Source organism: Nematolebias whitei, chromosome 11 (genome assembly GCF_014905685.2).
Source record: "Nematolebias whitei isolate Nwh7 chromosome 11, NemWhi1, whole genome shotgun sequence".
Classification (NCBI taxonomy): domain Eukaryota; kingdom Metazoa; phylum Chordata; class Actinopteri; order Cyprinodontiformes; family Rivulidae; genus Nematolebias; species Nematolebias whitei.
This window is the reverse complement of record NC_056508.1, coordinates 9,319,516-9,344,969: the sequence shown is the minus strand read 5'-3', so window position 1 is coordinate 9,344,969 and position 25,454 is coordinate 9,319,516. Positions and strand designations below refer to the sequence as shown.

The 25,454-nt window shown below is 44.5% G+C and overlaps 1 protein-coding gene across 1 annotated transcript in view; it reads left to right on the top strand.

Annotated features, from left to right (window-relative positions):
- Positions 1-8,068: 8,068 nt before the first annotated feature.
- plekhg5b (pleckstrin homology domain containing, family G (with RhoGef domain) member 5b) overlaps positions 8,069-25,454 on the top strand; it is a 260,660-nt gene continuing 243,274 nt past the window's right edge. The window contains exon 1 of the mRNA XM_037684656.1: positions 8,069-8,150. Within this exon, the coding sequence (XP_037540584.1) occupies positions 8,069-8,150 (82 nt within the window). The remainder of the gene's footprint in view (positions 8,151-25,454) is intronic.

The following is a 25,454-nucleotide window of genomic DNA, read 5'->3' as shown; positions in this document are numbered from 1 at the left end:
ATCCATCCATCCATTTTCTTCCGCTTATCCGGGGTCGGGTCGCGGGGGTAGCAGCCTAAGTAGGGAGGCCCAGACTTCCCTCTCCCCAGCCACTTGGGCCAGCTCTTCCGGGGGAATCCCGAGGCGTTCCCAGGCCAGCCGAGAAACATAGTCCCTCCAGCGTGTCCTGGGTCTTCCTCTGGGCCTCCTTCCGGTGGGACGTGTCCGGAACACCTCACCAGGGAGGCGTCCAGAAGGCATCCTAAACAGATGCCCAAGCCACCTCAACTGGCTCCTCTCGACGTGGAGAAGCAGCGGCTCTACTCCGAGTCCCTCCCGGATGATCGAGCTTCTCACCCTGTCTCTAAGGGAGAGCCCAGACACCCTGCGGAGAAAACTCATTTCGGCCGCTTGTATCCAAGATCTCATTCTTTCGGTCACAACCCAAAGCTCGTGACCATAGATGAGGGTGGGAACGTAGATCGATCGGTAAATTGAGAGCTTCGCCTTTTGACTCAGCTCTCTCTTCACCACGACAGACCTGTACAGCGCCCGCTTCACTGCAGACGCTGCACCTATCCGCCTATCGATCTCACGCTCCATTTTTCCCTCATTCGTGAACAAGACCCCAAGATACTTGAACTCCTCCACTTGGGGTAGGACCTCCTCCCTGACCCAGAGAGGGCACTCTACCCTTTTCCGGCTCAAGACCATGGCCTCGGATTTGGAGGAACTGATCTTCATCCCGGCCGCATCGCATTCGGCTGCGAACCGCTCCAGCGAAAGCTGTAGATCACGATCTGATGAAGCCAATAAGACCACATCATCTGCAAAAAGCAGAGACGCAATTCTGAGGCCACCAAAACGGATCCCCTCAACACCTTGGCTGCGCCTAGAAATTCTGTCCATAAAAGTTATGAACAGAATCGGTGACAAAGGGCAACCTTGGCGGAGTCCAACTCTCACCGGGAACAAGCCCGACTTACTGCCGGCGATGCGGACCAGGCTCTGACACCGGTCATACAGGGACCTAACAGCCCGTATCAAAGGGCCTGGTACCCCATACTCCCAGAGTACCCCCCACAGGGCCCCCCGAGGGACGCGGTCGAACGCCTTCTCCAAGTCCACAAAGCACATGTAGACTGGTTGGGCAAACTCCCACGCACCCTCCAGGATCCTGCTGAGAGTGTAGATTCCCCCCAGTTCTTTGTTAATATGCTCCCATGAAATGTCTTATACCAAAAAATTTCTCTGCTCCTTTAACTATTATTTTAATTTTCTCTGTTTTGTACTTTACCTGGTCTGCACAGTTAATCACATACGCAATGAACAACATGATCCTCTCCACTGTAATTGTAGGTTCAGGTCTCTCTTTTGGTAACTGGGATGCTGGGTTTTGTTGTACACTCATCTCTCTCTTTCCAGTTTGTTCTTGAACTTTTTTCACAGCTTCAGCATAGCTGATATTATTGACTGTTTTCATTTGCTCCACTTTAATGGCCTTTTTCCTAATTTCACATCCTCCAAACGTCACTCTATGCTGTCCCCCACAATTACAACATTTATCTTGGGCATTGTCACCACACTCCTCATATCTGTGATCACCCCCACATTTTGGACACCTTTGCCGTCCCTTACACATAGCTGCAATGTGTCCATATCTTTGACACTTATAAACACCTGAGTGGGGGAGGGACATAAGGCCTAACTGGAAAGCTCATGAACCCAATCTTAACCTTCTCTGGAAGTACATTATTTTGAAATTCAATCATTATAGACAGGCTTTCAGTTCTTTATCCATTTATTGTTCTCAGCAATCTTTTTATGTGATTCACTTCTGCACCCTGAATACTCTTTTTAAGCTTTTCTAGATCTTCACTTACTGGTATTCCTGTTATCACGCCCCTCGTTACTTTCTTCTCTCCTAAAATCCTTTTCCCTCTCACATTTTTTCTACAAATACTTTCAATATTCAGTGCTTTATTTTTCTGTTCTTCAGTTTTACAAATGACCAGTATACTCCCATCTCTAAGTGTTTTTGCAAAAGAAATATCTCTAATCTTCTTTTTGAGTTATTTTGATAATGCAATTGGACCCAGTTGTATGTTATTGTCTTCTTCTTTAAATTTCAGAATAATTTTAATTTCCTCTTTAACAATCTTTTTGCGGACCACAGGTGTCCTTTCATCTGAACTATTTTCTTCCAAAGTCCTTTTACTAACCTGTGTCTCTACCAAACAATCATTTTATCGCCCGATTCTTCCTCTTCTTCCACTAACAACTTGACTCCAATCATTTAAATCCATATCCTCATCATCTTCGACTCCAATCATTTAAATCCATATCCTCATCATCTTCTAAATAAAGGTTGATTGATCTTCCTCAACTTGAGCTGCCATTCGGGCCCAGTCACAAACCACTTTATGCCAAACCGCTTGTTTCTTTTCTTCCAACACTCTTTCTTCAATGAAAAATCAGCCACTTCAAAACTAGTGATGTTACCTCTAACTAGTGATGTTACCTCTAACACCGAAGCTTCAAAGCACGCTTCAAACTCGACAGGGTAGTTATGCTGAAGCAGTGGGCCGGAGCTCGCTTCATGTGACGTCACCAATGACGTGTGAACCACTTCACTGCTTCATTCAGACCGAGTCAGCTGACTGCTTCGAGTTGACAGGCGGAGTTTCAATCATTTGGCGCGATTCAGTGTATTTAAGATGCTCAAGCCCCGGTTCACATCCCCGTTCTACACGTATTACAGTTACGAACAGCTCTTGTTTTTTATATTCAGACAGTGGTTCATTTGAGCCGGATCCCGTCAGAACAAGATCCTGGAACTCTATAATTTTGACCACTCAGATTCGCCAACTCCGCCCCTAAAAGTCCAAAGTCATTGCGCATTTTTATTTTGATTATTTATTAAAAGTACAACGAGTGGATGTTCTGTCCGCGCCACACTCCTGCCAGCAGAGACACGGACTGCATGTCCCGCGGGGAGCGTCTTCATCCTCCTCCAGCTGTGCGCCCTGCGACCGTTGTTTTACGCACAGCGTCTCCACACAGCTCTGCAGGACGCGCGCACAACTGCTGTGTCGGAACTCCTGCATACATTACAGTGCATAACATTTCAGACATAATAAATAAGCTTACAGTAAAAAAAAACAAAAAAAAAACGAGTGAAGTGTTTGATGTGCATTACATCAAGTATTAAAACAACGGCACTAATTAGTCAAAATAACAGAGATCAAAATGTTGAAAAGACAATTTATCTAAAATAAATGGATGGATGGCAGTGAGACTGGAGCAGAACACAGGACTGAATTCAGCTGAGAAGAGTTCAGGTCGGCTGTGTGTGTGTGTGTGTGTTTGTGTGTGTGTGTGTGTGTGGGGGGGGGGGTAGGTCACCTGACAAGACTGTCAAGGACGTGCATTCATACACAGGCATAGTAATTTCAATTCAACCTTTATTTATACAGGTTTAGCCTTGAGCCTCGTCAAGAGAGACCTGTTTTTAACCAGTTTATTCAAATGTTTAACAACCTGTTAAAATACACCAAAATGCAGGAAATGGCATCGTTTTTATTCCAATTTTTCTGGGGGAGGACACACGGACCCTATATTTAAATATATACTATATTACACTACTAGATGTCACTGAAATGAACCTTTGAATGAATGAACCCAAGTTCAATACAATTGGCAAAGTGGTTCAATACTGCTTTATTGCGTCATTTGGCCATCACTATTCAAAACGTTCTCACCCACTTCCAGGACCAACGCACGCAGGTCTGAGTCCCAAGCCGATCAGTCCTGAGTCTCGAGTCGAGTCAAAAAAAAAAAAAAAAGCAACCAGATAATTCTTCTTCTTCTTCTTGGTTTTTTATGGCGGTTGGCAAACAACATTTGGTGCATTACCGCCACCACCAGTAAGGAGTGTGAATCAGGACTAGCAAGCAAAAAAAAAAAAACTATTATTTTAATCAACCCCGTTACTATTAGATAACGAAAAATAATCTTAAGACTTGCATCACAATATATTTTCCCTAATAAGTGTAAAATATTATACTTTTCTTTTTCTCGTTCAAGACTCGTTATCATTTCTGTTCTTTCTCTCTGGTATTTCCTACAGACAGACATTACATGTTCTATAGTTTCACTTTCCCCACAAAACTCACATCTTCCTGTGTCATGTTTCCCCATTATATGTAACGTTGCATTAAGTCCTGAATGACCTAACCGTAGCCGAGTTATTATTCTTTCCTGTAATCTATTTCTTCCAACACCTCTTCTATTTTCTCCAACCTTCCTTTGAATTCTATAGAGCCATCTTCCTTTTACATCCTCTTCCCACTGCTTCTGCCATTTTTCTCTAATTTTTCTTTTAATAATACTTTTAGTCTCTGACTTACTAAAAGATACTCTTACATTAATTTATTTTCCCTTTGCAGACTCTTTGGCCTTCTTGTCTGCCATTTCATTTCCTTTGACTCCTATATGTACTGGTACCCATAGAAACACAAGAATTAACCCCATCATCTAAATCCAATATAATATTTGCTGAATGTCTATCAAAATATCTGGACGACTTTCTGAGTGACTTCTTTGTAAACTGATTAATGATGAGCTTGAATCAGAACAGATGATAGCTCTTAAAGGTCTTGTTTCTTCTACCCATTCCATTGCTAACATTATTGCAACCATTTCTGCAGTATAAACAGAGAGTCCTTCATTCACTTTCTTCCCTATGTTAAGTTTAAATTCTGGAATTATAACTGCTACTCCTGTATCACCTGACAGACTCTGGGAAGCATCTGTATAAATTTGTACTTAATCATAATATTTCTCTATGTACTCTTGTACTATTGTTGAGTTACATATGAATGTTTTATCTAATTTCCTTCTGTGTAACAAAGTTAAGTCTACATTGGCCTCAGGTATAATCCACGGTGGAATTATTGATGATGGCACAGTTGGACTGATTTTTAAATTATGTATTTCTAATTCCTTTGTTTCCTGTATTATTTTCAAGACATGAAATTTGTTGTCTGCTCTGTCCATCTCCCAACATTGTTGTAAAATTACCTGTGCAGGATGATTTTGACTGTGTCCCTTTAGATTAGCCCAATAATTTAATGATAATTGTCTCCTTCTTAATGTTAGTGGCATTTCTCCCGTCTCTACCTGTAGAGCTGAAGTTGAAGTTGTTTTCATTGCACCTGAGATTAATCTCAAAGCCTGGTATTGAATTGTATCCAGTTTTCTGAGAGCTGTGTCTGAAGCTGATCCATATACTAAACAACCATAATCTATTGTTGACCTTATAAGGCTTATGTAAATTAATTTTAATGCTTGTGCATCTGCACCCCAATCGTATCCGACTAAACATCTTTATTACATTCAGTATCTTTTTACATTTGTCTATAACCTTTTGAATATGAAATGTCCAGTTCAGTTTCTCATCAAACCATAATCCTAAGAATTTGAATTGTTTTACTCTCTCAATGTCCTGGTTGTATAACTTCAATTTTATTTCCCGATTTACTTTATTTGTAAAAAGAATAAGTTTCGTTTTATCAACAGAAAATTTAAAACTCCATTTATAAGACCATTGCTCAATCTTATAAATTGCATTCTGTACCTTTTTAAGAAAGAAATTTTTAATTTTTTCCACGTTTCCATATAGCCCCATCATCAGCAAAAAGAGAGCAACCCATGTCATTCTCTATTTCCTCAAATACATCGTTAATCATAATTGAAAACAATAATGGACTGATAATACTACCTTGTGGAATACCATTATCAATATCAAAATTTTCTGATAAAGTCTGTCCAATCCTTACCTGTATTATCTGATCTACTAAAAAATCTTCAAGCCAATAATATAATCTGCCATTAATGCCAATATCCCTTAGTTTGAACATTAATCCTTCTTTCCACATCATGTCATAAGCTTTCTCTATATCTAAGAATACAGCCAGAACACTCTCTTTATTAACCTGAGCTTTTTTTAATTTCATGTTGTAAACAAACGGCAGAGTCCATAGTGTTCCTTCCCCTTCTAAAACCACTTTGATATTTAGCCAAGGAACCCTTAGTTTCTATATAAAATGTTATTCTTTCATTTACCATTTTCTCCATAATCTTACACAAGCATGATGTTAATGCAATCGGTCTATAGTTTACAGGATTTGCACAATCCTTCCCTGGTTTTGGAACTGGTATTACTACAGCCTCTTTCCAGCTTTTAGGCCATTTCCCACATTCCCATATTTTATTATATATTTCTAACAATATCCTGATGCATGCTCAATAATCCAGGTAGAAAAATCCAAAAAAGTTCAATCTGGTCCTCTGGACATTCAAAAAAACAAAAAATAAAACAAAGCAAAAAAATATAGAAACGTTTCGTCTCTCATCTAAGAGACTTCCTCAGTCTGAGGTGCTGTTTTCAGCTCAGTCTCTTAAATAGCACCTTCTCAGAATGGATCAAACAGTTTGCTGCTGGTTTTGGCTGCCATCTCTTAAGGTTTTTGCCAATTCAACCTCCCCTATTATCCTTTTGATTTCCTTGAATATTGTTATTGGGCTTAGAGTAATATGTTCATCTTTTTTAAATTTTAAAATTATCTTGATTTCTTCTTTCATGATCTTTTTACGCATCCCACTATTCCCTTCATCTGAGCTATTTCCTTCCAGATATCTTTTATTTACTGAATTTCCATCCACCTGATTATTATTGATTTTCCCATTTCCCCGTTTAATTGTTGCAGGCGTCCAACTACCTATATCCACGTCACTATCTAAATCCTCCTCTTCTACCTCCTTAACTGCCATCCCGATTCATTCACAAACCGGTTTATGCCAACCGCCAAAGTTTCCGAGTTTAATTCTTCCAAGTTTCCTCCTTTGATCGTGATTTCCTCCAAGCCTTCGTCGTTCCTTCGTCCACGTTAATTTGTTTCTATGCCTTCGTCGTGATGAAGTCAACACTTCGTCTAGCCGCCGAAATGGAATCAGCAACCAGATAATATTTTCAGCTGGTTTCTAAATATTTCTCCCAACCAGTTTTTTTCTTTCCACGCAGGACTTCCAGCCAATCAGAGGGCTTCTGCTTCACCGGTTCTCAATTTAGCCGGTTCTCAATTTAGCTGTAATTAAGATGTGTTAAGGGCCCACTCTGAAACTAGCCTTTCATGTGCGTCCTCATTTGGAAAGAATAGCTTAGGAAAGATTAAATTAAAACGCTCCCTGGTTGTTTTTATAATTATATCTTGCCACTTTTGATCATTCCCCTCACATGTGATAACAATAACACCCTGAAAGGTCTGACTTCTCCTCACTAAGGATACAAATCATGTGTACATTTGGGGAGATTTAATGTGAGATTCACCTGAACGCCTCACAGAAAACCAGATGAACGGATGTGTGTGTGATTGTGCGTGGTCGCGCGCGCGCGCGCGCGCATGCATGTGTGTTGTTGGGAGTTCTGGCGCCTGTAGTAGCAGTGTTGCGCCAACTTGAGTGAGAAAGTGCTCCGAGTCTTTCTGAAGTACTCACGGTGTGAATGAATGAAGGCGGATAGACAGCAGACAGACAGGCAGGACTAACCCGACTTCAGCTGCCTGTGTTGGAAAGTCGCTAAAAGGATCTACACGATCCGCGGCTTTAAGGCCCCCCCGGAGGAGAAGAAGCTGATTTGCGTCCGGTCGATAATCTCGCATCGACAAAGTTTTTCCGAGCACGTCGAGCAGATCGTCTTTCTTTCTGAGCAGACAGCAACAGGTTCCTCTCAGAACCGAGCCTGACTATAGTGTTGAGCGGTTTTGCTCTCAGAGGGATGTGTTTTACCCCCCACCCCCTTGTCCAACGTGAGAAGAGCTGCTGCTGCATTGTCCTCGACCTGATCCCGTACCCTGAACGCACCGCGTTTCACCGGAGAGGAGAGGCTGGAAACATGGCAGACGGGGGCCGCTGATTCTTGAGGTCTGAAAGGAGGGGGTGCAGACTCTGAGCCACACACCGACACACAGGACCGAGCTGTGAGTCTGTGCGGGGTTTGGTGCAGTTTCTCCAAGGACAGAGTTCATAGATGGTGCCGAACAAGTGGAGCATGAACTCAGTTCTGCACAAATCCCCCCCACGGAGCTGGCTGGGACTCAGACTGCGGCTGAGTGAGTAACGTATCACCTTTTCCACATGTCACCTTGTTTTTGTGTTCATGCCTCATACACGCTTATTCTTCAAGTCGGTGTCCCAGACAGAGCAGCTCTCAGGATCAGGTACCCCCAGGGCTGCCAGCTGTCCCCTAAAATAAATAAATAACTCATCCTGTGTTTGAAACTAAGTTAAGTAACCTTCGATAAGAAGGTAAAACTGGCTCAGTTTTCTGAACGATGTTAAGCACTTTGAGTTGAAGCTACTAAAAGTATTTTAATGTTCTGCCTTTTGTCTGTTAATAAATTAAACAGACGTTTTATGTGACCACATATTTAAAACATTTTAAATAGAATAGAATAGAAACAGCCTTTATTGTCCCACGGATGGGAAATTCCAGTGTATCAGCAGCAACAGCAGCAACAGATAAAAACATTAAAAAATTTAAAGATTTCACACAAAAGTTCCTAAATGTTAATAAACAACACAATATATAAGAAATAAGATAAACAATATCAATAATAATCAATATGTATTGGAACATTGAGAATGGCAGACTATTTACAGTACAGTATTACAGGCAGAGTGTGTGTTTCAGCATAGGTCAGCATGCATTTAATCCTTATTGAGTTTGTTGGGAGCAGTGATGGTTGTGGCAAATGAAATGTGGTGTTAAAGCTGAGTGCTGAAAAAAGTTACAAACACCACTGACTTTAGCTGAAAGCTAAATGTAGAAAAAGGCCAGCTTATCCATGCTGATGATCTCATGCTGCTGATTCTCATGCTGCTGATTGTCTCATGCTGCTGATTATCTCATGCTACAGCTGCTGTATTCATTCATACCCATTACTCACTACAGACTCGTGCTCAGGCTGCTGTTACGCCAAATTGTTTTCCATTATTGGTGTTTAGCATATTTTAGATCTTTCAGCGTACCGTTTGGTGCTTGTTTAATGCATATTTTAGATACTTATAAACTGTTTTTTTTTTTTTACACTTTAAATTTTTACTATTTTGGGGTGTAACTGGGACCCTGAGTACATAATTTCATTCCACCTCATGTATCACGTGATGTGAATGACAATAAACTTGACTTGAACTTGGAACTCAAAGTGAAATGTGGCAAAAAGCCAGCTAAAAGCCAGAATGTGGCAAAAGGCCAGCCAAAACATTAAAAGTGCAAAAAAGGCTGTGTAATAGGAGCAAAATATTTGCCAAAAACTAAGATACTAAAGACTTGGCTAAAAGCAGAAATGCTGGGTAAACGTTAAAAATAGAAAACTGGCACTCGTTCTTTTTTAACTTCTAATAGAAATGTTTTTTCAGGTAGAAGTTCAGTTGTTAGCAGCACGGTGGCGCAACTGGTAGAGCTGCTGCCTCTCAGCGAGCAGGTCCCTGGTTCAAGTCCCGGTCCAGGGGCCTTTCTGGGTGGAGTTTGCATGTTCTCTCCGTGCATGCGTGGGTTTTCTCCGGGTACTCCGGTTTCCTCCCACAGACCAAAAACATGCATGTTAGACTGATTGGTAACTCTAAATTGTCCCTAGGTGTGCATGAGAAAGTGAATGGTTGTTTGTCTCGTTTGTCTCTATGTGGCCCTGTGATGGACTTGCAATCCGTCCAGGGTGTACCCTGCCCCTCGCACAATGATTGCTGGACATGGGCACCAGCGACCCCCGTGACCCAAAATGGAATAAACGGGTAAAGAAAATGGATGGATGGATGAAGTTCAGTTGTTGCATTTTCTCTGACATGACTACAGTGTCTCACAGCTAAATATAAAGACAAGAAGAGGCCTCCTCCTGTGATACACGGTCCAGTTAGTGCTCCATGGTCTTTTCAAATAAAGTTGTACAGTATTGTATATTTCAGTTTCTTAAAATTAGCTGTCAGCACCAGGTCTTTGTATCAGGGCATTTATTTTTTTATTTTTTTTAATTATTTTTTTTTTCTTTTTTTTTTATTTGATGGCCTCCCTTCTCCCCTTACAGCCATCCTCTCCACACCATTATTATGAAATATTTATTATAGTGACTATCTAGTGTAGGTTTTTTTTTTTTTTTTTTTTCTCAATAGGATAGAAAGAAAGAAAAGACAAAGTAAGACTCCAAAATATAAGAAATATATACAAATAGAGCACACTTCAAAACACCCGGCCACTGTCTGTTCACCTGCAAAGAACATGACAAAACACAGCAACAAAATACATATGTATAAAGAACTTAAAATATTCATGGCTTTGCAGTAAGTTTCCATAAATATATATACCCATACCTACGCCTATATACATACATACATACATAAACATGAATATACACTCACATACATATCTATATATCTAAATATAAAGCCTACATAAGCATCCCTGCTTCTATTTGTGTGTGGTTGTGAGCATGCATAAGTGTTTAAGGCTTCTCTAATAGAACATTTATTAGTAACTGTGAAGCAGCAGAGACCCGACCCCCAAGACCAGAGGAAGACGAAAAAGGGAGGACCAGAGTCCAAGACCCCAGGAGGGACCCCGACCGCGGAGCCCCCAGAGCCACCCACACAGGACGAACCACTCACCCACCCCCCAGAACGGACCACAGGGGAGAACCGGAAGATCCCCACCAGCAACCACATACAGTGACCCCCCCGGGGCCAACAGCGACAAACTCATAGGCCCCCGTCGGCACCCGCCGCACCGATGTAGGTCCAGGTCTAGGCACCGAGGCCCGGGCACCGAGGACTCACACCACCCAGGCCAAGGCCTGACAGGGCCAGAGGACCCGAGCCCCACCAGGCAGACACCAGGCCGAGCCGACACACGCCCAAGCGCCCAGCCCCCGATACCAAGGGCCCCAAGCGCGCCGGCAGGCAAGGGCACACCCCACCAGGGGGCCGCGCGATAGGGGCGCGATGCCAAGCACCCCCAGTTGTATCAAAGAGGGGGCAGTCCGAGTCTTGGCCTAACAAATATCCATTCATACACAGACACAATCACACTATCCCAACCTCAATCTCACATTCATTCACTCAAAGACATACAATAACGATACATTTCATTCTTATTCCCGATACGCACTCTAAACCCCCCAGGTCCAAGACATGTACCCACCCTCTACAGGGGGCAGCCCATGCCCAAACCCAGGAGGTAAACCCATTCATTCTTGAGCGGAGAAGAGCCAATACCCCAGAACCGGCCCAGGCCATGCCCCGCCGACAGGACACCCCCCCACCATGAAGAGGACACGCCACCAACCACCCCCACACACCGCCAACAACCAAGCACGCACCCCCAGCCGACCGCCCGCCAGGCCCCGGCAGCCACCCCGGTCAGCGGGCCAACCATGGCACCCAAGAGCCAAGCTCAGGGGGTCCAAACAACCCCAGGGAGAGCACAGCGCCAGCACCGCCCATGGCAACCCCCAGCCCCTGAACCCCCACATAGTCCTGGTCAACACCCGACGGCCTGCCCTTCTCCCGGACCCCACCCCCGGAATGGCAGTCAGGGAACTAGGTGGGTAGGAAGAGGAGAAAAAAAATAAAAAAATAAATAAAAATAAGACCCCGACACATACACCCCCACCCCTAGATGTGCTGTTGATGTGTGTTGTTGTGTAGTGCCATTAAAAAGGAAAGAAGAAGGAGCAAAGGCTGGCAAGGTGCCAGTTTCCCCTCCACCCCAACTCTATCCAAACCCTAGTGTCTAAATGTAACCGTTGTAAGTGAGCACAGGCACAGGGGGTGAGAGTAAGGTCATCCCACCACCCATAGCCATGTGCCCACTTCAAATTCCTATATATGAATGTCATGAGGATGTTATGAATGAATGTCTAAGGTGTACAATAAAATTGAGTCCCAGGTGGCTATGGTCAACAAAGATGTAAAATTGTTGCAGCGCAGCACACCCGAGCCCAAACAACCCTAAATGTATGGAATTGAAATGAAGAGGGTGGAGGTGCATGGTGAGGGATGGGGAGAAATAACTGTGAGAGCAAATGCTCCCACAGGGAGTCAGCTCCCCCACTGACCCAACAGCCCCCCCCCCCCAGCCCCCCAAGGTCCACCCAGGGATTGAGGCCAAGACACCTCTCCATCTGGACCGACCGCCAGGCCCGCTGAGCACCAGACCAGAGAGGGACAGAGCCCCGAGGGCCGCCAGAAGCCGCACCAGCAGCCTACACACCCGAGGGCCACCAGGACCCCCACAGACCGCAGTCAGCCCGCTACCAGATGGAGCCAAACCCCACCAGGACGACCCGGCCAAGAGCGCCCGCCCAACCGCCGACAGTGCCAGGAAGCACCGGGAGCGAGCCCCCACCACAAGAAAGGGGCCAGCCAGCCGGCCACGCACAGTCCCGGGCCGCCCCCAAGGACATCCACCCCATCCCCACCCCAGAAGAAATACTACACCCACCCCTCATTCGGACATCTCTCAAAACACATAGCACACTAGACACCTAGGCTGGGTCAAACTACCCCCTCTTAGGGGCCACTGGTCACGCCCCCAAACACCCAACCCCCCAGCCCATGAACCCACAACCCACCAGCGAGCCGAAGGCCCCCGCCCAGAACCGGGCACCAGAGCGCAAGCCGGCCCAGAGCCCGGCAACCCGCCCGCCAGAGCCCAAGATCCCCGAACCCCACAGGCCCAAGCCCGGGGGCGACAAGCCCCCAGAACCCCAAGCCCCCGCGCCCACCCCGAACCCACACCAGCACAGCCAGGCTACCAGATCGGTGACCCACGACCGCCGCCACAGACCACCTGAGGGCCTGCATGCAGCCACCAGCAGACATCCCCCAGAACCACCCAGGCCCTCCCCAGAGGGAAAGCAGTGCCCCCCTGCCCAGGTACCCCCAAGAGCCCAGCCCCCGGCAACCCCCCCGGGGCCCCAAACCCATACACCCGCCTCCACATCAACCCCAAGGCCCCACAAGGTCAGATCTCAGACTACCCACCCTCACTATGTAACGGAGCCGATCAAAGGAGCCCACAGAGATTGATCCAATGTGTCGGCAGATGCTGTTTCAAGACTGATATGATCTAACAGAAGATTTTTATACTGATTAATGCTAAGATTATTTTTATTTTTCCAATTCAGGAGTATGGTTTTCTTTGCGATGCATAAGGCAGTGAAAATCATGCGACATGTATTTTTTTCCAGGGTAACATCTTCCAAGATAGCCAATAAGCAAACAGACGGAGAGAGTGGAATATTACATTTCAGACATTTAGACAAGTCTTCACAAACCTGGACCCAGAACCTCTGAACGGGTGGGCAGAACCAGAGTGCATGGATATAATCATCAGGAATATTGCCTGTGCACTGTGAGCAGTTGTTAGATGATGTAAATCCCATCCTAAACATTCGCTGACCTGTATAATGTACTCTATAAAGAACTTTATACTGTATTAATTGTAAGTTGGAGATTCTAGTCATTTTAAATGTTCTTAAACATATTTGAGACCAGGTGTTTTGGTCAAAATTGATTGATAAATCTGACTCCCATTTTGCAACAGGTAACATTATGGAGTCATTGATTCTAGACAATTTCTTGTATATTTTAGATAATAATTTGGGGTATTTAAGATTAAGGAACTCTAACACACATATTGGTGTTTCTAACAAAGTTTTATTAAGCTTAAATTTCTTTTTTATGATAGACTTAATTTGTTGATATTCTAAGAAGTATTTATTTTCCATGTCAAATTGTATTATTAAATTATTAAATGGAATAAAGTCTACACCTTCATATATGTGTTCCAGACGTTCAATTCCCTTGACTCTCCAACCTGGGAAATTTAACATATTATTTTCTTGTAGGATGTCAGGGTTGTTCCAGATGGGTGTATGTCTACAGGGGAGTAGTGAAGATTTTGTCATTTTCAAATACTCCCACCATGCTGTCAGAGAAGAGCTAATACTGATGCTTTTAAAGCAAACATGTCTTTTTATATTTGTGCTAATAAACGGTAGATCTGAAATCTTAATATTATTGCATAAAGTTTGTTCTATGTCTATCCAAGTTTCATCTAATGTATTTGGATTTAACCACTTTGAGATATATTGTAACCTATTGGCTAAATAGTAGTGATAGAAGTTGGGAAGTTCTAATCCTCCGGTATCTTTGGATTTTTGTAATGCTTTTAAGCTAATACGTGGAGTTTTGTTTTTCCAAAGGAATTTAGATATCAAAGAGTCCAGTGACTTAAACCATTCAGTTGAAGGTTTATTTGGAATCATTGAGAATAAATAGTTTATTCTCGGCAGGACCATCATTTTTACTGAGGCAACTCTTCCCATAAGTGATATGGGCAGAGATTTCCATCTAGTAAGATCATCTTCAATGTTCTTTAAAATTGGGATATGATTCAATTTTATTAAGTCTTCCAATCTAGGAGAAATATTAATGCCCAAGTATGTAATGTTACCTGATTGTAGTCGTTCATTGAGAGAAGTATTAAACACGCAGTTTATTGGAAGAGCTGTAGATTTTGACCAATTTATAGAATAATCAGAAACTTTTGAGAATGAGTTTATTAATTCGATAACATTAGATATTGAATTTTCTGTGTTCTGAAGAAAAAGTAAAACATCGTCAGCATAAAGACTAATTTTATGTTCTATATTTTTACACAGTATACCTTTAATATCAGCAGTTTGTCTTATTGCTGCTGCTAAAGGTTCAATAAAAATAGCAAATAGTGCAGGTGAAAGTGGACATCCCTGCCTGGTCCCCCTCTGTAAACAGAAGCTTGAAGATATTTGATTATTTGTCCTGACACATGCTCTTGGTGAGTTATATAATATTTTTAACCAATTAATGAAATGGTCCCCAAAACCAAATTTACTCAATGTAGAAAATAAAAATTTCCAGTTTACCCTATCAAATGCTTTTTCTGCGTCCAAAGACAAAATAGCTGTTTCAATATTTTTACTATATGAATACTCTATTAAATTATATAATCTGCGTGTGTTTGTGGTCGAGTGTGTTCCTTTTATGAATCCAGTTTGGTCAGGATGAATAATGAGAGGAATTATTTTCTCTAATCTTTTAGAGAGGACTTTACTAATTATTTTAACATCCACATTAATAAGAGAGATGGGGCGATAACTGGTAGGTAGTACTGGGTCTTTGCCTGGTTTTAATAGTAAACTAATGTTGGCTGAATTCATATGTGTTGGAAATCTGCCATTTTCTTCAGACTCATGTAGCATTCTGTGAAATATTGGTTCCAGGATGTTCCAGAACTCTTTATAAAATTCTGCTGGATATCCATCTGGGCCTGGAGATTTCTTATTAGGCATGTTTTTAATGGCTTCACGGAGCTCATCTGATGTTAATGGTGAGTCTAGTTCTGAAGATTGACTACTGTCTAGTTTTGGAAGTATTACTCTCTCCAAGAATTGATTAATATCTTCATCTGTTGGATTTATTTGTGGAGTGTATAGAGTTTTATATCAGGGCATTTCTTAAGGCATCAGTCAGACCTAATGGCTGAAATTTGGCAACCAACCTGAGCAATCATCCCAACTCGGGTGCAGACAGAGACTGGGAGTCAGAGAGGGGACAGACAGCGTGATCTGAAGTCCTGCATGGAGTTCATGTTGAGCCTCAGGAACAACTCGGATGATGGATGTGTTCTCATGTGTAAATCTTCAAGCCAGTTTACCTTTTACTGCAGTGTTCTTTACTCCCCTGAACCCTGCTGCTTATCATTTAAATCAGTCTAGACTCCTGGAGCGGCCCAACTTGTTCTACTTTTTATATTTGGTCAACAAATAAACATTTCTCAGGTAGCAAAAACAGTTTGTCACGAAATGATAAACAATTGTAAAGTTGCCAACATGCTGTATAGATTTGACAGTCTCAGCTCTTATCTGTGCTCTCTCTCGGACATCATCATGTGCGATGCATGCAGTTCATGGGTCCAGGCAGTATGTAAAGTAAAGCATGGAGTTAAAGTTTAGCAGCCTTAATTGGTTGAGTCTGGAACCCCTCTGTGTTTCAGGCCACCAGAGACATAAGCTTATCTTAAACACACAGGTCTAATCTGGGACCAGATGTCTTGTCTGGTTTCTGTCCTCCTCTAAAATACAAAACAACACAGAGTAGGAGTCTCAGCTTCATCTGCAGTTTGTTGGTATTATGGTAGAAACTGAAGGAACATAGATGGTTAGGTGACGTGGAGCCGAAAAGAATTACCGTAGCTTTATGTCAATGAGGTTTGATACATTGGTCGTAGGTGTCAAATGGTTTCAGACACTGGTTTGACTGCACGTCTTTGCAGAATTATGTCACTATTTTTACTACATTTTACAAAAGATGCAACTAATGATTATGAAGCTCTTTTAATTATCATATAACGGTTGACAAATGTTCTCAAATTTTGTCTTTTCGGTCTAATTGTTGGATTTACTTATTACTCATTACTGTTCATCTTGGCACCACTTTGTCCTTATCAAACACATCAGCTTTAGAGATGCAGGTAATTTCTGTTCATATCTCCTGATCTTCATCAGCAGATTGAGTTTATCTCACTCATGATGCAGCATTTTTCTGTCCCATCATAGGAGCCCCTCCCTACCGTTAAAGATAAGATAATTTTTATGTTTGGAAACCAACACTGACGAAGCATCATCTACTCACATTCATACAGGACTCTGCTACATCTCTGTAACTTTTCTGAACAAATCTTTCTGTAGAGTCTAATCAGCACTTTAAGTTGCATTCATACACCAATGTGCCACATCAGAGGCAACATGAGGTTCAGTGTCTGTTCCAGGGACTCTGACATGAATAATTGAATGTGAATACATGTGAATGCATACTGCCTGAAGTCGAACCTTTGACTTTCTGTTGGAAGAAGGCTGTGGCCCAAGCCATAGCCTTCTAGTCTGTGCTCTAATCTTACAGAGATTAACTAGTGCTGTTCTATTTACTAAAGTATTACATTTTTAAGGTACCGTAAAAAGCTGTGGATAGATAAAACATCACCAAACTGGTGCTTGGGCTAAGCCTAGTATAGAGCTCAGATCACAGATTTTAATGAACGTATTACTGACACCCCAAGTTTTGTTTGTTGGGATTGTTGCAAAACATTTAAACTGCTTCATTATAAATCTTTTAAAAAAGTGACCTTGTTTTGGTAAAATAATCCATTCCACTACTGTAAGATCACAGGACACATCTATGACAAATTTACAGATATTTTGATTTGAGGCATTTCAAACACATGCATTTGATAAACAGTCCACTTTTGAACAGATCTCACTCTTTGACATCTGTATGGATGTAGCCCATCGACAGACTAACTTTTCTTGATAAAACTCTGTTTTCTTATGATAACTGCACTTTAAACTCGCATTCAAGTTTTTCTGAGTTTTTCCATTTCAGCATTATTTGTCCTTTTACCATGGCAACACATGTTCTACCCATCTCGGGGGCTGAGATGGTGTAGAGGTAGGGCAGCCGACTTGGGACCAGAAAGTTGCAGTTCAACTCCCAACCATGCCCACATGTTGTGGTGTCTCTGAGCAAGACACCATCCATCCATCCATCCATCCATTTTCTTTACCCGTTTATTCCATTTTGGGTCACGGGGGTCACTGGTGCCCATGTCCAGCAATCACTGTGCGAGGGGCGGGGTACACCCTGGACGGGTCGCAAGTCCATCACAGGGCCACATAGAGACAAACGAGACAAACAAATATTCACTCTCTCACTCACACCTAGGGACAATTTTAGAGTTACCAATCAGCCTAACATGCATGTTTTTTGGACTGTGGGAGGAAACCGGAGTACCCAGAGAAAACCCACGCATGCACGGAGAGAACATGCAAACTCCACCCAGAAAGGCCCCTGGACCGGGGTTTGAACCAAGGACCTGCTCGCTGAGAGGCAGCAGCTCTACCAGTTGCGCCACCGTGCTGCCTCTGAGCAAGACACCTAATCTCTAATTTCTCCCCAGGTGCTTGCATACACCTGGGTGTTTCTCAGCTGTGATGGTTAAATGCAGAGAACTAATTTAGCCATTGTATGGGAATACACAACAATGACAATCTCAGACTTCCCTTCTTCTGGTGACATCGATGAAAGTTCACTATATGAATGGTTTTGTTCAAAATGGGCCCAAACTTTTGAGATGGAATTTGAACATTTATAAACCGTAATAAAATATACAGAAATGTTGTTATGCAGCATTGTTATGACATGGTCACAGTGAGTTTTTTTCCCCCTAAAGAGTTGGGGTGGGGGGGGGGGGGGGGGGGGGGATTTTCAAAAGCCAACAAAACTCTGAGAGAGCAGATGAAGTAGGGTTCAGTCTCTTTACTAGAACTCCTGAGTCCAGCTAGCCGGTACATATACTGTGGTAACTGTTTGTCTGTGTGCACTCATGATTTTTGCCTGGACATATGGCTTGTTTCAGTTTTAAACTTCCCCCTTATGATCTTTTTTTTTTCTTTTCTCCTTTCCCTTTTTTGCATTCCTGCCTTTTCCTGATGCCATCACAGCTCCCGGGTTGCTCTGATTTGGTCTTTGTGCTCACAGGTTGCTCCATTCATTCTCAAGCCAAGAATAATTATACTGTGCTTTTGATGCAGCAGCTTGTTCTAGTATTTATGTTGCACCAAAGTTATTGTCCTATTGATGCTCTGCTCTCTCTTCAGTGTGATTTACACCAAAGTCTCTGGTGGCCTTTGGTGTTAATGGCATAAATAACAGACTGCCTGTTAGCTGTTTTTTCTTTAACAGAATAAGCACTGGGCATAGTGACATTGCTGATGTTTGTTGTTGTCCCCCTCTCATCCCACCCTTCTTTCAATGCTTGAATGTGAAAAATATAGACTATAATTACATGCTAACTATACACTTAAGGAGTGATCCTCCTCATTGGGTATGTTTACATGGACATAAGTAACCAGATCAAATGGCCTGTCGGAATAAAAGTGTGTCATGTAAACACTCCGTTCGGGTTATTTTTTGTGTATTCGGCGCGATCCGTTATAATTTGTGATCAGAACGAAACGGGTGGTTTACGCCGATCCGAAACCCGATCGGTGCGCATGTAAACGCTTGATCTGTTCGTTTTTATCTGATGGTGAAAAACTGACCTGACTGCGCATGTGCGACTTTGCCATTTCCGCCTGGCTAACGCTAATAATATTAGCATGTCAGGGAAGTAAAACTGGTCGGTGAGCGACACAACATTTCTACTAGAAACTTTTAAAGAGCTCAAAATGATTTCTATTACCTGTAGCTCAGTCAGGGAGTGCAATAACGTCTCCACCATCATTAAAACCTGTCGCGGGTCCATTTTGGGTGCTCAGGTTTGTTTACGTTCACCCGGAAGTAGAACTTCTTCTTCGGTGTTTTTTTTAAGGAGAGTTTACCACTCTGCGCATGTCAGTACTGCTGTTCAGAACAAAGCCCGCTGCATGTAAACGCTCATCATGAACAGATTGTGCCCATGTAAACAATACATTTGAATTATTCAAACAGAACACATTTCAATCCGGTCAGAGAATTCTGCGCATGTAAACATAGCTATTGTGTCTGACTCAAAATGTATTTATTTTCTTGCCTCTAATTATTAGCATACCATAGAATGTGGATTTTACCACTGCCAACTGCTCTTCATTTACTTGATTTACAATCATTCGTTTTAAAATAAAAAAAATAGTTGGGAAAAAAGGATGCTAAACTAACCTTAGTGTTTCTTCGTAGGGGAAATACCCTTCAGGGCTCTTTCTATCTGCTATTGGGCAGCTGAAGTTTTTTTTTTTTTTTTAGCTCTGGTTTCATCATCCTGTTAGTTTTTGCACCATAGTATGTCATACATCATTGTAATATTGTAGTAAAACAATCCATTTTAGTTTTACTTATGGCATTACTGGTATGTATACTACCACCCTTCTTTAGCTCTGGAGAATTCTTTTGCACAGCCATCAAAGGTCAAATCATAGTATTGCTGGTAAAGCAAAAACTTTTTTCCCCTTAGACTTTACCAGTCTAGCAAACATTAAACGGTTATTGACATAGGCTTGGTGTATTGTCTTTTGTCACATAGTTTTATAGCTTTCTATGCATATAGAGCTTTAGAGCGTGACGTCACTTGCCCACGGCACAGCGGCTGATGGGATAAGATGGGGCCGGATCCACCATGTTTACTGTCCTCAATATTAACTGCCAAAAACAAGCTTTCTCACTGACTTAAAAAAAAAAAAAAAATCTAAGTAAGTTAAAACAGTTAAGCGATGGTCCGGAATTGCTGCGTTATTGGATGTAATGTCCAGTCACATGACCGGAATTGTAAAAAGATCAAAAATTGACTTTTTTTATAGATTCTGCCAGGAAACAACGTGAGGGAGCTCATATGTCGGACGTAACAAAAAGGAGACCTTCTCCAGCATCCCAAGATACCTGCTAGTTCTATTTCGTGTAGGCTTCACCCTTTAAGGCTTTCGCTTAGTGGGTTTATCCTGTTATGCGTAGCATTTGCACTGAAAAATTTAGTCCACGCCCACCTGCTGTGTGGGCCCCACCCGGTCCGTATAAATTACGTTAAGAGCGGGAAATCGGCTCCCATTTTTTCTTCAGCAAGCTAAAATAGCACTGTCAGAAGAACAAAGAAGGAAAATTGTGTAGATGACCAACCTTTGTTAAGGATGCTTGGCACGGCAGTCGACCTCCGGTCGTCCGGTGAGTTCTCCTCCCCGAGGAGAAGCTGACGAGCAGTCTTATTTCAAGGTAAGCGCCGAGGAATATTTCTCAGTGACAGGTCTGGACAACGCCATCTTGTATTTTTCCTTTTATCGCCAACCCTCGGAGCGAATCGGATGGTTCCTCCGGGACAGGCGCGCTCAGCTGCAGCCCCGCTGCTCATTCCCTCCTGGGGAGCGTAGTGTCGGTGGAGGGGGGCTGAGTGAATGCTCACCCCATCCCACCTCGTTTCGCATCGGCGATCACACCGCTCCCAGCCGACGGCGCCCTCAGGGGTTGCCCAGCGTAACCCAGGAGGCGGCTGACATGAAAGGACCCTTTTTTATGTCCTACGCCTTTCCCGCCAGTTCGGATGATCCGGCGGGAAGGTTGTTTACTGGGTTCCATTCCAGCTCACCGTCTTGATCCATATGGCCTCGTGTTCCCAACAGGACGTCCTATGGGCGAGGCCACAGACGGGATTTTTCCTGGTAGATTGGGGGAGCCGGTCTCCACAGTCCGCACCCATCCCCAGAGCAGGGGTTCACTGAGCGGAAAGTCCCTCCGTGCCCCCTGGAGCTGAGCCTGATGGAGGTTTCATTGGAGTAAGATGTCGAGGTGGACCAGCATCCAGTGCCTCCGGTTAGCATAACCGAGACGGTGACACCGCTCTCCAACTGAGCTCACCAGCATGTGTTCCACACGGCCGCAGCGAACAACACGTTACGCTGTTGGCGTACACGTTCAGAGGCGGGAAGAGACAGTGGGCCCCTCTGTCCTTCGGCTCACTCCGCTCTCGTAGCGGCTGCTTGCTAACGACGCTGCCGGCCCCTGCAGTACGCTTCGTCTACAGGGCAGCTGACGTCATCCTCAACCGTTGCGCCTCTTTTGCTGTCTGCCGCCCCGCATCGCAGCCGGAGAACGAGGTCCCAGAGGTTCTCCTGGCTCGTCACTCCAACTTCCTCTCAGGAGAGATGCAGGAGCCTTGTTGGGGGTCCCATTTTCATCAGTGAGAGATCATTTCAAGATGCTCCACGGCTGCACAACGCCTCCCCAGATCTGCTACGCCAGCCCCTCTCGTCAGACGTCCCCGGCATCCGGAAGTTCATTTTGTTTTCCCGGACTTCGCCAACAGGGGGCCCTCCAGGACAACAAATAGAGTTCAACGAAAGGTAACCAGGTGTCTGGTTGCTGGAGGTGTGTTGATGACACTGTGAAATAACATCATTTTATGATGAAGTGTCCTTTAGCCAGGCTGTCAGCATGGTTTGTCTGACAAGCGGCCCCATCACACACACTCATCACGAATTAGCCTTTTTAAGGTTGTTTTCATTCACTGTCAGCGGTGCCGATGCGCGCCCCTGCAGCATGAAAGCGCGCACGCAGCTCTCAGCGCCCGCCGTTCACGTCAACGTTAACGTGAGACCACGGTACGAGCTCAGCAACGTATCTCGCTCTCGGCAGAAGCGACACACGTTTTTTCATTGCAGTGGTGTAAAACGCGCGCTCCCGCGACGTCAGCAGTTTCACAAGCTTCACAGCGGCTCTGCTCCTTCATCCTCGAAGAAGGTTTTCTGAATTAATACTGCAGCTCGTGGAATCATTCTGAAGTTCACATGACTTGCAGCCAAGAATGAACTTGTTTTCTGCAGACCGAGCCAATGGTAGCCTCGCTTCACCGATGCCGCGCGCTGCTTCCTGACCGCACCGGTGCCAACGTGCGCTCCCGCGGCGTCAGCAGCTCCACAAGCTTCACAGCGGCTCGGCTCATACATCCTCTAAGAAGTTTTTTTTTTTCCTGAATTAATATTGCAGCTCGTGGAATCACTCAAAAGCTCACGTGATTCGTAGCAAACAATGAACGTGTTTCTGCAGACCGAGCCAGTGGTAACCCCGCTCCACCGATGGCGCGTGGTGCCTCCTGACTGCACCAGTGCCAACGCGCGCCCCCCCGCGGCAATCCTGGCTTAAAGCGTCGCATGAGGACGCACACACACGACCCTTCAGGGCACGTCGGCTCATATGTGCACCCGCTTCCCGAGCATTACATGGAGCAGCTGCACACAACGTGAACACAACACATGAGCCGTTTCCCGCAGCAACATACAACGTCTTGCATGCTCGGGGACGCGCGTGTTTTTTCTCTCTCACTCAGCGTGCTCCAGTTCACATCAGCATGTATGTGAGTTCACAGCATAAATGCGTGCCTGCTTTATAGCTTATAAACGGGTGGCAATGAACACGAGCTTCCAGACGGATGGGCGAACCGTTTTCATCCGGGATTCACGCTGCAGTTCAGCTCAAACCCCGGTGCGGAGGAACTCTGTGATGTTTTTTCTGTCATTTATGAACAGATCTCGTCCCCTCTAGCAGAAGCTCAGGAAATTCTGTTTTAAATGTAATTTCTAGAGTCTCAGATGGAGAGGAAACGCAAGGCCTCTCTTATCACTTCCTGGTCCCAATGAACTGGAAAGATGAGATTTATTCTAGATTGTCAATTTCTGAGCTGTGAGAAACAACACTCCATTATGCGCCTGAGCCGTTTTTAATTCTGCTTTATCTGGACACCTGCTGCTGCTGAGCAGCTTGTACAGACAGTTGGCAGCAGTGCAACTCACGTGAACCGGTTGAGTGATATCAGCTGTTTTCCGTCAGCAGACATACGTCGCACACATTTAACAAGCTGTGGGGCGCTGTGGCTCTCCACACAGCAGCTGTTTTAAATGTTTTTGGAGTGTCGCACGGGATCTTTGAATGTGACTCAACACTGACCTTGAGCTGCAGAATCATCAGGGTTTTTTGATTCTCAGACAGCAAGTAACTGTTGCATACATACTGGCAGGAGATGTATACACTTTTCAACCCATGTGCCACATTGTGAGACAGATGCTGTGTGGGGCACACCCAATCTGCTCTCCATTGGAGTGGGTACATCTCATGTATTCCACCCAGAGCTATGGCTCAGACACGGTAGAAATCCTGCCAGCGTCTGCGGACGTGTAGCAACACGAGAGAACGCTCAATGTCAATTATAATTATCGTGGAGCCACGGGACGATCCACTGCTGGGTGGACGTGCCTGCTCACAGCCTGTGGTCGCAATGCCTTTTCACCTTCTTCTCTCCCTCTGGTATCACGGTTTTCTGAACCGAGCTCAGGAGGAGGGACTGGCAGCTCCTCTGCCCCAAGTGCGTGAACACATCATGGTTCCCAGGCCTACGACATTTGTTATCAGGGCGCTCGTGGAACCTGTCGTGGAGGGAGGACGCTCTCCTCCAGGTGGGAGGAACGATCAGGAATTAATCAGAATAGGCCAGCACCTGTGGTTTGGCCGCTGTGCGGATCTTTTTGAGAGGATGGATCTCTCTCAAGATGTAGTGCGTACGATTCAGGAGTCACGTGCTGCAACCACCACAGCGCTGTTCACATCAAGTGGTCAATTTTTCAATGCTGCTGTACAGAAAGGCGTAGAGGCCACTTCATGTCCACTGGACGACATGCTGTCTTTTCTGCAGCAGCCAAGGGACAGAAATCTGGTGTCCAGCACGACTATCGTATGCTGCAACTGTGTTTTTCTTCTTGTCTCAAAGTTGTCGTACACAGAACAACCTTTAATCATCCTCTGATGGAGCATTTTGTCTCAGATTGATATAGCAGCTGTGGGCCTGTTTGTGACACGGGAAACGCTCAGTGTCAATTATGCGTTTCTCTGATCCCACGAGATGAACCACCGCTGGGGGGTGGATGCGTTTGTCCACAGTCCATGGCCCAAAATGCTTCTGTACGCGTTTTTCTCCACCTCCTCTGATCTTACGGTTCTTGAACCGAGCTCAGGAGAAGGGATTGACAGCTCTCCTGTGGCCCCGAGCGCGTGAGTGCACCATGGTTCCCAGCCCTGCAACGCCTGCTGTCGGGGTGCCCGTGGAAACTGCCGTAGAGGGAGGACGCTCTCCTCCAGGCAGGAGGAGCGACCAGGAGTAACCCAGAAATAGGCCAGCACCTGTGGGTCTGGCCGTTGAACGAATCCACTTAGAGAGGATGGGTTGCCCACAGGATGTAATGCACGCAATTCAGGCTTCTCGTGGTACATCTACCACAGCGATGTACACAATAAAGCGGACAGCTTTTCAGTGCTGGTTTACAGAGAAGGGTGTAGAGGCCACCTCATGTTCATTAGGTGGCATGCTGTTCTTTCTGCAGCAGCTGATGGACAGAAATTTGCATCCAGCACGTTTAAAACGTACGCTGCAGCCATCTCTTCCTGACATGAAGTTTTCTGAGACGGAACAGGTTTTATCATTCACTGATGAAGCGTTTTCTAAGGGTGTACAGAGACGCAGGTCTGTCTCACACCCACTTGTTCCAGTGGGATTTAATATTGGTCCTGCAGGTCCTGATCAAAGCTTCATTTGAGCCTTTGGATCAGGTTCCACTTAAATTCTTGTCTCTTTAAACAGCCCTGCGGCTGGCTTTAACATCCGCTAAGAGAGTGAGTGATTTATCTGCCCTCTCTGTCGCTCCGTCATGTCTCAGAATTCAGGCTGACTGCAGCTCAGCTGATTTTAGACCAACCCAGCTTTTATGCCTAATACATCACAAGCTCTTTTAATCAAGAGCGATATCGTTGGAGGGGTC